Source organism: Callorhinus ursinus, unplaced genomic scaffold, assembly GCF_003265705.2.
Source record: "Callorhinus ursinus isolate GAN/ISIS: 27379988/994484 unplaced genomic scaffold, GSC_fseal_2.0 scaffold40, whole genome shotgun sequence".
In the NCBI taxonomy this organism is placed as follows: domain Eukaryota; kingdom Metazoa; phylum Chordata; class Mammalia; order Carnivora; family Otariidae; genus Callorhinus; species Callorhinus ursinus.
In genome coordinates, this window is record NW_027397102.1 from 3,101,528 (window position 1) to 3,114,376 (window position 12,849).

General features: G+C 34.9%; 1 protein-coding gene across 9 annotated transcripts in view; it reads right to left on the bottom strand.

Moving 5' to 3' along the window:
• Nucleotides 1-12,849, bottom strand: part of ATRX (ATRX chromatin remodeler) — a 297,464-nt gene that overhangs the window by 140,885 nt on the left and 143,730 nt on the right. For all 9 annotated transcript variants that reach the window (XM_025883129.2, XM_073880898.1, XM_073880897.1 and 6 more), the window contains one exon: nt 11,477-11,695. In XM_025883129.2, the coding sequence (XP_025738914.1) occupies nt 11,477-11,695 (219 nt within the window). The remainder of the gene's footprint in view (nt 1-11,476; nt 11,696-12,849) is intronic.

The window sequence follows — 12,849 nt, forward strand, 5'->3', positions numbered from 1 at the left end:
GGGTTAAGTGAAATGATTCTACAATTGACACTAAAATGCATAAGAAATGTAATAACTGATAGAGAGATTAGTAGATAAACAGAAATGTAATAAACCCAGTATACTAACACATTAATGGAAGACTCAAGGAGGTGAGTGTATGGGAAATCACTGTGAAATTCTGTTCACCTTGCTGTATGTTGGAACTTTTCATAATAAAACATTGGAAAAGAGAGATGGAGTATATTATTATCACATAAAGTAGGTAAGATTTCGGATGAAGGAAAATTAGAGATAAAAGGGTACGTTACTTATTGATAATGGATCAATCCACTAGAAAGACAACAATCCTACAAGTACACATACCTAACAACAGAGCTTTAACACACAAGAAGAAAAAACTGAGAACTGCAAGGAGAAAACAACAAATCAACAATTATACTTGGAGACCTCAACATTGCTCTCTCAATATTAGACAGAACACCGTAAAACATATGAGACCTGAAATATAATCAACCAGCACAACTTAATTAAAATTTATAGAATACTGCAGCTAGAAACAACAGAATATATAAAAGGAAAAAAAATCAACAAATATACAGCATTTCTAGGTTTTAAATTAGAGAAGACTCTGAACACAGTAAAACTGAAACAAAAAAATCAAAATTCATATAGCACAGTGCTTAAAACAGTAAGGAAATTTATACCATTAAATGCATATATTTTTTAAAAAGCAAGATCTAAAATCTACCTTAATTAGCTAGAAAAAGAAGAGTAAATGAAACCCAAAGAAGATGGATAAAATAGAGATAAGACTGAAAATTAATGAAATGGAAAAAAGTGAAACAGAGTAATTAATGAAACCTAAAGCTGGTATTTTCGGAAAATGAGAGTAAAATTGCTAAACCTCTAAAGAGACTAAACAAGGAAAAAAGATAAGACACAAATTATCAACAACAGAAATGAAAGGTGACATGTCATAACAAAGCCTACAAAAAAAAACAGAATATTATGAACAAATATACACCAATAAATTTGGCTATTGAAATGAAATGGGCAAATGCATTAAAGACAAAATTTACCAAAACAGATCTAAGGAGAAACAGATAGTCTAAACAGCCATACATTTATTAAACACATTGAAGCTGTTAAAAAAAACAAACAAAAAAAAACGGAAAACTACACGCCCATGATTCACTGGAGAATTCTATGAAACTTTTTTTTTTAAGATTTTATTTATTTATTTGATAGAGAGAGACACAGCGAGAGGGGGAACACAAGCAGGGGGAGTGGGACAGGGAGAAGCAGGCTTCCTCCAGAGCAGGGAGCCCGATGCGGGGCTCAATCCCAGGACCCTGGGATCATGACCTGAGCCAAAGGCAGACGCTTAATGACTGAGCCACCCAGGCGCCCCTCTATGAAACTTTTAAGAATGAAATAATATCTATCCTACAAATATTCTTTAAGAAGACAGAGGAGGTGACAACACTTCCCTACTCATTTTATATGAGAACAGTATTATTGTGATAGCAAAACCAGAACATATATAAGAAATCTTCAATGGAACATGCATACTTAACACTGAGGTAAAAACAGTGTTGAAATATTAGCAAAAGAAATACAACAATAGAGGCCCCTGGTTGGTGCAATCATTTAGGCACCTGGCTCTTGGTTTCAGCTTGGGTTGTGATCTCATGGTCATGGGATCTAGTCCTGTGTTGGGCTCTGCACTCGGTGCAGAGTCTGCTTGAGAATCTCTCCTTCTCCCTCTGCCCCTCCTGCTCATTCTCTCTCTCAAATAAATAAATCTTTAAAAAAAAAAAGAAATACAACAATATATAAAAAGTGTAATGTACCATGACCAAGCAAGGCTTATTCTAGGAATGCAAGACTGATTTTCTAGATTATCAAAAGAGATACATTAAAAAGCATTTGAAGAAAGTAAGCATCAACCACCATACCTGGCAGGTGGTCTCGGCCAGTACCAACTCGCTCCCTCCCCACCCACCCTACCACATTTGATAGGTGGCCTCAGCTGGGACTGGTGTACCTCCAAAGTGGCACCTGAGGTTGATGGCTCCTGGGGGTAATGGTGGCTAACCCTGCCTACCAGCATACCTGCAAGAGTCTCAGCCCAGCCACAATAGGAAGACACAGGCAGCCCACACAAGAGACAGCCCTGGTGGGCCTGGTTCTGGTTGACTAACGGGGACTGCACTTCTGCATCCCAAAGGATGCCTTTTACATAAAGCCACTCCTTCAAGACCAAGAGCAGTAGCTATTCTAATACATAAAAACAAACACAAAGAGACAAAAAGAGAAGACAGAAGAATGTGTTCCAAACAAAACAAGACAAAACCTCAATAAAAGAACTAAACAAACAGAGATAAGCAATCTACCTGATAAAAAGTTCAAAGTAATGGCCATCAAGATGTTCATCAAACTCAGGAAAAGAATAAACAGAGTGAGAAAGTCAATAGAAAATATTTAAAAAGAACAAATCAGAGCAAAAGAATACATTATTGTATATTTGATGAAAAAAACTGAAGATGATACAAATATATGAAAAGATATACCATGCTCATGGACTGGAAGAATTAATATTGTTAAAATGTCCATACTACCCAAAGTGACCTACAGACTCAATGCAATATTTATCAAAATACCAACAGCATTTTCTACAGAACTAAAACAAAGAATCCTAAATTTGTATGTAATCACAAAAGACCCCAGATAGCCAAAGCAATCTTGAGAAAAAAGAACAAAGCTAGAGGTATTTGGAAGTAGCACCAGATTTCAAACTATACTACAAAGCTTATAGCTACAAAGCTAATGAAAACAGTATGGTACTAGCACAAAAAAAAAAAAAAAAAAAACCCAAAACAAAACCAGATACAGAGATCAGTGGAACAGAAGTGAGAACCCAGAAATAAACCCACACTTATACAGTCAATTAATCTACCATGAAGAATGTAAGAATATACAATGGGAAAAAGATGCAGTCTTCAATAAATGTTATCAGGAAAACTGGATAGCACATGAGAAAGAATGAACTAAACCACTTTCTTATACCCTGCACAAAAACAGACTCAAAATGAAGTCCTAAATGTAAAATCTCAAACCCTAAGACTCCTAAAAGAAACCACAGGCAGCAAACTGTAGGACATAAGTCTTAGCAATACCTTTTTGAATTTATATCCTCAAGGAAGGGCAACAAAATGCAAAAATAAGTAACGGGGACTACCTCAAACTAAAAAGCTTATGCACAGCAAAGGAAGACATCAACAAAATGAATAGGCAACCTAATGAAGGGGAGAAGATATTTGCAAATGATATACCTGATAAGGGGTTAATATCTAAAATATATAAAGAACTCACACAACTCAACATACACACACAAAAACAATCCGATTACAAAATGGGCAGAGAACCTGAACAGACATTTTTCGAAGAAGACAAACAAATAACCAGGAGACACATGAAAAAAATGCTGAACATCACTCATCATAAGGGAAATGCAAATCAAAGCAACAATGAGATATCACCTCACACCAATCAGAATGGCTAGTATCAAAAAGATAAGAAATAACAAGTGTTGATGAAGATGTGGAAAAAAGGGAAGCCTCGTTCACTACTGACACGGGAATAAAAACTGGTACGACTACTATGGAAAACAGTATGGAGGTTCCTCAAAATGATCAAATAGAGCGACCATACAATCCCGCTATTCCACTCTGGGTATTTATCCAAAGAAACTAAAAACACTAATTCAAAAAAAGATAGATGCACTTCTTTGGTAAGTGCACCATTATTTACAATAGCCAAGATATGGAAACAACCTAAAAGCCCATCAATAGATAAATGTATTTATCTATTGAAGATAGACAGAAGATGTGCTCTGTGTGTGTGTGTGTGTGTGTGTGTGTGTGTGTGTGTGTATTACTCAGCTATAAGAAAAGAATAAAATCTTACCATTTGAGACAATACGGATGGACTTAGAGGGCATTATGCAAAGTGAAATAATTTAGAGAAAGATAAATACCATATGATTTCACTTATATGCAGAATCTATAACAAAATAAAATAAAAACACACTCAAATACAGAGAACAAACTGGTGGTTGCCAGAGGGGAGGGAGGTAGAGTGGATGAGTGAAGTGAAAGCAATCAAGAGGTATAAACTTCCAATTATAAAATAAATAAGTCACAGGGAACTAAAGTACTGTGAATACTAAAGCATAGGGAATATAATCAATAATATTGTAATAAAACATTGCTGACAGATGGCAACTAGAATTACAGTGCTGATCATTTCATAACATATATAAATGCTGAATCACTATGTTGTTCACCTGAAACTAACATAATATTGTATGTCAACTATACTTCAATTAAAAAAGAGAAATTAGGGCGCCTGGGTGGCTCAGTTGGTTAAGCGACTGCCTTCAGCTCAGGTCATGATCCTGGAGTCCCGGGATTGAGTCCCGCATCGGGCTCCCTGCTCAGCAGGGAGTCTGCTTCTCCCTCTGACTCTCTTCCCTCTCGTGCTCTCTATCTCATTCTCTCTCTCAAATAAATAAATAAAATCTATTAAAAAATTTAAAAAAAAAAAGAGAAATTAAGGGACACCTGTGGCTCAGTCAGATAAGTGTCTTGACTCTTGATTCAGCTAAGATCATGATCTCAGGGTCATGAGATCAAGCCCTGTGCTGGGCTCTGCACTGAGCATGGAACCTGCTTAAGATTCTCTCACTCTCCCTCTGCCCCTCCCTCCCCACTTGCACACACATTACCTCTTTCTATCTCTCAAAAAAAAAGAGTAAGAGCGAAATTACATCCATTTATAATTTTAAAACAGAAATTAACAATAGGCTTGAAAGAAATTAGTGAAGTGGTTATGTATGTAAGGATATGATTGTAAAGATAGAAAATTGTCAAGAATCTACAAAAAAGCTACTTGAACTGGTTAAGAGAATTTAGCTAAATCACAGAATACAAAGTCATTAAATCACCTGAAATTTCATTTATCATGACATCAGAAAACATAAACTACTTACAGATAAATTCAGCAAAATATATGCTAGATTTGTAATGAAAAGTATGAAATACTGCTAAGAGAAATCAAAGGAAAACTACATAAATGGAGAGACATACTATATTCATGTAACAGGAGAAAAACACTAAGATGTCACTGAAAAAAGATCCAACATAATCCCAATAAAAGTTCCAGAAGGACTCTTATGAAAAGTGGCAAGATGATACTAAACTTTATATGGAAATGCAAGTAACAGTTAATAGGCAAAACAATTCTGAAAAAGTAGAACAAAGATGTAGGAGTCACGGTATCTGATTTCAAGATTTACTATAAAATACAAGGTTACAGTAATCAAAACAGTATGGTATTAGTTTAAGGACAGACATATAGATCAACTGATTCACAAATATGTAATAAGTTGATTTTTTACAAAGATACAAAGTAATTCCACGAAGAAAGAAGTCTTGCAACACATGACAGAGGAATAACTGACTATACTGGAATAAAATATGAATCTTCACCCATATCTCACATATCATTAACATGAAAGAAATCACAAACTCTAACTTAAAAATAAAAAGTACATGGGGCACCTGGGTGGCTCAGTCATCAAGCATCTGCCTTCAGCTTAGGTCACGATCCCAGGGTCCTGGGATTGAGCCCCGCATCAGGCTCCCTGCTCTGCGGGGAGCCTGCTTCTCCCTTTCCCACTTCCCCTGCTTGTGTTCCCTCTCTCGCTGTCTCTGTCTCTGTCAAATAAATAAAATCTAAGAAAAAAAAATACATAATTTTGAGAAGAAATCAGAGGAAAATATTTGCAACCTTGGGGTAAACCAAGATTTTTTAAATAGGACACACACATGCACACCAAAAAAAAAAAAAGCAAACATTAAAAAACTGATGAGTAACACTTTATCAAAATTCAAAACTGCTTTTTTGAAAGACACCATTAAAGAAATGAAAAGAGAAGTCACAAAGGAAGAAAATATACAAAATACATAAACCTTAAAAATGACTTGTATACAAAATAAAGAACTATCTTAACTAAATAAAAAGACAAAATTCCCCACACACAAAAAAGAGGAAAACATTTGAATAAACACATCATGAGGATATATAAATGGCCATTAAACCCATGAAAAGATGTTTAATCTCATTAGTCATCAGAGAAATGCAAATTAAAATAACAATGAAGTAACACTACATATCTATTAAAATGGCTGAAATGTTAAAAACTGCTAATAACTATCATTGGTAAGGACATGGAGAAACTGAAATTTTTTTTTTTTACCATATATTGCTGATGGTAATTCAAAATGTTATAGCCACACTAGAAACAATTTGGCAGTATACTATAAAGCCAATCATCAAGTAATCTACATAGGCTCATACATATTACAGAAATTATGTCAATAATTTAATAATCTTCCAAAACAGAAAGCACCACTGGTGGGTTTACGGGTGAATTCAACACATTTAAGGAAGACATTATACCAATGCTCTACAATCTATTTTAGAGGATAAAGCAGAGGGAACACTTCCTAATTCAATATATCAGGCCAGCATTACCCTAATACCAAGACATGATATGTAACTACAAACCAGTATCTCTCATAATCATAAATGCTAAAATCCTCAACAAACTGTTAGCAAATAAAATCCAAAAATGTATTAAAAGAATTATACACCATAACCAAGTAGGATTTATCCCAGATATGGAATACCGGTTCAACATTATCCATCATATCAACAGGCTTTAAAGAGCACATGATCATAACAATAGATGCAGCAAAGGCATCTGGCAAAGATCCAGCACCCACTCATGACAAAATTTCTTAGTAAATGAGAAATAGAGGAGAACTTACACAACTTGATAAGTACCTACAAAAAAATCAATAGCTAACATAATGCTTAATGGTGAGAAACTATAAGCTTTCACACTAAGGTCAGGTAAAGGCAAGGATATCCTTTCTCACCACTCCTTTTGAACATGATACCAGAAATTTTAGCTAATGCAATAAAACAAGAAAAACAATTAAAAGGTACACAGAGGGGCGCCTGGGTGGCTCAGTCCTTAAGCGTCTGCCTTCGGCTCAGGTCATGATCCCGGGGTCCTGGGATTGAGTCCCACATCGGGCTCCCTGCTCAGCAGGAAGCCTGCTTCTCCCTCTCCCACTCCCCCACTTGTGCTCTCTCTCTTGCTGTGTCTCTTTCTGTTAAATAAATAAATAAAACCTTTAAAAAAAAAAAGTACACAGACTGGGAAGGAAGAAATAAAACTGTCTGTTCACAGATGAAATGATCTCATATAGAGAAAATCCAAAACAACTATTGAAAAAATCCAGGAACTAAGTGATTAGAGCAAGGTTGCAGGATATAAGGTTAATATACGAAAGATACTGCTTTCCTATACACTAGCAATGAAGAAATGGAACACTGGTTCCATTTGGCCTGTATGGTATGGTCCGCATACCATATGGCCCAGTAATACCACTTCTAGATATTTTTCCAAGGGAAACGAAAGCATCTTTCTATACGAAGACCTGTACAGAAATACTTGTAACAAACTGATTCATAAGCCAAAAATAACCCAAATGTCCATCAATAAGTAAGTAACCTGTAGCCCATCTGTACAGTGGAATAGTACTCAACAATACAAACAACAAAGTACTTGGAACACATAAACATGGATGAATCTCAAAACTGTTAAACTGAAAATTACATAAAACAACATACTATGTGATTTCATTGATATGAAGCTTTAAAAAAGACAAATATAATCTATAGTGAGAAAAGTAGATCCCAGATTCTCTACAGCTAGGTATATAGGGTTCAGGACTGACCAAGAAGTACTGATTAAAGTTTTCTACATCTTAATTGTGGTAATGGCTACTGGGAAATATACTTTTGATAAAATCCTTTGTGAACTTGGTATAGGAAATACATCATACATAATTGGTGGCTATACAAAACTATATTAAATTTTTTTGGAAATGGGGCGCCTGGGTAGCTCAGTCAGTTAAGCACCTGCCTTTGGCTCAGGTCATGATCTCAGGGTCCTAGGATCAAGCCCCACATCAGGCTCCCTGCTCAGCAAGGAACCTGCTTCTCCTTCTCCCTCTTCCTCTGCCTGCCACTCCCCCTACTTGTACTCTCTCTCTGTCAAATTAATAAATAAGATCTTATAAAATAATTAATTAATTTCTTGGGACAGTTTTGCAAGTGGCTCAGAATGGTGGAATGAACATATTTCTTTACTAAAATGATATGAAAGAACAAAAAAGTTACAATCCCACAGGTGAAAAAGAAGAAAAAGGAAGATCCTGACAGAAATGAAATGTCAACAAAACTGTGAAAGCTAGAAGGCATATGGACAAATGTCAAATGACATAACAAAATAAAGAAGGTTGAAACTTAAGTTCCCATGGAGGAGAAAAACAAGAATCACATATTTGATATTCCTCAGAAGATTAAGGACAAGGAGGCATCAGTTAACACAAACAGTTCGGGAGAAGTGTGGAGTGAAAGCAGGAAAATTGGTTGAGAGGCTAAATAAGGAAGAGTCACAGACCTACCAGATTGCAAAATTAGTCCATTATTAAAGTAAGGTGACTAACCCACTTGAAAAATTCTGGGAAGTACGGTGCATGGAAAAATAAGTATCTAGGAAATAAGAGATCCAAAACAAGAAATGGATGAGGAAATTCCCAGAAAAGTGAAAGTAGATGAAACAGACCAGATTAGAAGTGGGGGGAAAAGGCTCCATCAGTGTCATTTCAAAGAAAAAAAATAAACTGATCATTCACCTGATGTGTTAGAGTTACTGAAGAATTTTAGGGTTTTGCTAAATACATAGGAAATTAAGTAGTCAAAAGTATGGAGAAAATAAAAGACAAAAAATCCAAAACATTATTAACTCTAGGAAAAGCAAACAAAAAAGGACAAAGGAATGTAATCATCATATACTATGTGTATATACACATGTATATGTGTATGTATGAGAAATATATGCAATATATACTACATAGCCCTTTTGTGAATATTTACATAGTTATAGTCATGCAAACAATGAAAACTATTCCACCAGAACTGTGGTATAACCATACTGAGAGAATGGGAGGAGGAAACTGTCTTTGGCAGGCAGTATATGAGAACTAAATCCACAACTATCACATAATAATGGTAATGTCTAAAACTGAAAAATAAACAGCATTAGAAGCATATTTAAACTTTTTTTTTTAAGATTTTTTTATTTATTTGAGAGAGAGAGAATGAGAGATAGAGAGCACGAGAGGGAAGAGGGTCAGAGGGAGAAGCAGACTCCCTGCTGAGCAGGGAGCCCGATGTAGCATTATAAGCATATTAAACAGAAACATACAAGTAAAAGCAAAGAACAGCTAGAAGAATTGAGTCATTACCTTTGAGTAGAGTCTGGGTAAAACAGAAGACTATTGATTTTTCAATGTAGCCTTACGGTAATACTTGATTTTTAAAAAGCACACAGATTCAATTTAGTAAACAAAAAAAGTTAATTAGAAAATAAACATTATAAAACAATGAAAAGTACAGGGAACACGTTAATATATAAATTATATGAAATAAAAGGAAGAGGAAAATACAGCATATACCACATACAGTGACTACAGTTATGTGAAACACATGTATGTATACTGATAGGGATCAGAAGAAGAAAATGGTAATATAGAATTTTAATGTCTATTTAGCAAATGCTACTATTCAAATTTTTTAAATAAAATTTAAATAACATCACAAAAAGACACTCTTAGAAGTATCTCTAAGTGAGATACAAGTAGAGTTATATATTACCACCCATGAGTATTTTTGCCAAAAAAAGAACTGAATCTAAATCTGATCAGACCTCTACATCCAAGAGTTTATAGGACATAAGGGAACCAGTGAAAATACACCACAGAAATGTGACCAGTAAAGCTCAAATATAGGAAATTCTACATAAATAATCTAGCTTTTTAAACACATGTACTATAAGAAAGAAAAAAATGGAAAAAGGAAAACTTCATATTTAAAATAAAAATAGACTTATGAGGTTTAACATCCAAATGCAACATAACATGAAGTAAGACTTTCTTAATATCCTAATTCATACCAACTATTTTTAAAAGCCACTAATATTTGGGCACCTAGGTGGCTCAGCTGGTTATGCATCCAACTCTTGGTTTTAGGTCAGGTCATGATCTTGGGGTCATGAAATTGAGCCCCACATCAGGCTCTGCACTCAGTGGGGAATCTGCTTGGGATTCTCTCTCCCATTCTCCCTCTGCCCCTCCCCTGCACTCACACTCTCTTTCTCTCTCTCAAATAAATAAATCTTTAAAAACCACTAATATGTTTCTGAGGAAATTGAAGGGATTTGGAATATTAACTAGATATAACACTGTGGAATTAATGATCATTTTTAAGTGTTAATAATGGTACTGTAATAATGACTAAGGGTCCTTATTTTTGACAATATATTCTGAACTATATATATACACAATGAGATGATTTCTGAGATTTCCCCAAAATAATCTGAAGAGAATAGATGAAACAAGACTGGCCATGTGTTGGTAAATGTTGAAGCTGAGTATCTGGTACGTGGAGATTTATAATACTATTCCCTCTGCCTATACATATGCTTGAAAACTATTACAATATAAAAAAGCTTATTTAAAAAATTAACATCTTTGGGATGCCTGGGTGGCTCAGCCGGTTGCGTGGCTCAGCCAGTTAAGTGGCTGCCTTTGGCTCAGGTCAGGATCCTAAGGTCCTGGGATCAAGTCCCATATCAGGCTCCTTGCTCAGTAGGGAGCCTGCTTCTCCCTCTACCTACCACCTGCTTCTCCCTCTGCCTGCCACTTCCCCTGCTTGTGCTTGCTCACTCACTCACTTTCTCTCTCTCTGAGTTAAAAAAAAATAAAAATAAATAAAAAGATTAACCAAAAAAATTAAAATCTTTTATGAATTTAAGCAGTAAAATTTAAACATTTTTCTACCCCAGATAAAACAATCACTTTGGTGAACAATCAAGAATCTCAAGTCATTTCATGTCTCTAATTATATTAATATAGCCTAATGAAGATTTTTAAATTTCATAAAATAGGGGCGCATGGGTGGCCCAGTCAGTTAAACGTCCGACTCTTGATTTCAGCTCAGGTCATGATCTCAGGGCCGTGGGATCACGATGGGCTCTGCACTCAGTGTAGAGTCTGCTTGTCCCTCTCCATCTGCTCCTCCCCCACTTGCACACTCGCTATCTCTAAAATAAATAAATAAATAAATAAAATATTTAAAAATAAAAGTTGCATAAAATACTGCTAATAGGGAAAAGCAAGTATAACTAAAAATCTGTGGTGATTATAACATTCTGTTCTTAATATACTGAGTAATGTGTGTGTGAATCTATTAAAGTCATATTTTTTGAAATCATAAATAATAACTGGTTTACCTCTCTCAATTTTTCTCGCTCACGTTCCCTCTCAGCAATACGTTTTCGCCTCTCTTCCTCTTCCTTAAGAGCATTTTGTGTCTCAGTTCTTAGTTTATCATCTTTAAGAATCTTTCTAATTTTCTTTCTGCCTTTTCCAGGAGACTTGGAATCATCATTTTCATCTTCTTCTTCTTCCTCTTCCTCTTCCTCTTCTTCTTTATCTTCTTCAGAATTACTCTACGGAATTTAAATGATCAGAAGTAAATACACAAAGTTATCTAATTTACCCATTTCTTATTCCAATAATTAACATGCCAAGGAAAGGTGAAAGAGAACATACTGAAAAGCTTTAGAATTATACTTTGCAATAAAAGAGAGCATTAAAAAATAACCCAGAAAAGGGGGCAAAGAAATGCAACAGACATTTCTCCAAAGACGATACAGAAATATCCAATAATCATGTGAAAAGACGTTCAACATTACTTGTCATTAGGGAAATTTAAATCAAAACCATAAATGAGATACTATCTCGCACCCATTAGGATGGCTATTAGAAAAAGAAAAAAAAAAACAGAAAATAACAAGTTTTGGTGAGAATGTAGAAAAACTAGAAGCCTGGTACAGTGGGAAAACAATGTGATGGTGCCTCAAAAAGTTAAACAGAATTACCAGATGATCCACCAATTCCATATTTCAGATTATAACCAAAATATTTAAAAGCAGGGACTAAAATATTTCTACACCCACATTCACAACACCATTACTCAAAATAGCCTAAGATGGAAACAACCCAAATGTCCATCAACAAATGAATGGATAAACACAATGTGATATATACATACAATAGAATATTATTTAGCATTAAAAAGAAAGGAAATTGTGAAATAGTCTACAACACAGATGAACCTTGAAAACATTGTCAGTGAAATAAACCAGACACAAAAGGACAAATACTGTATGACTCCACTTAATATGAGGTACCTAAAATAGGCAAATTCACAAACACAGAAATTAGATGAGGTTACAGGGGGCTGGGTACAGAGTTTCCAATTTTGAGTTTAATTAAGACCACTGAAATGTACACTTAGAAATGGTTAAAAGGATCATTTAAAAAAAAGACCCCCTTCCCCCCGCCAAGGAGAACATGAATTAATCATGTTACAGATTCATTCTGTACTCACAGGGCGAAACATATTACAGAGAACTTCTACTTTACATCATCCTGCTTATATATAAGAAATGAATTTGCTAACAGTCACTTCTGGAAGAAATTTTTTCACACATAGTCATTATTCAGGATAAAATGTTTTATGTCTTCAGAAAATAGAACACTACTCATCAACTTTATAGCCCCAAGAGTGTAAACTAATGAAAAAGAGCAACTTAAAATT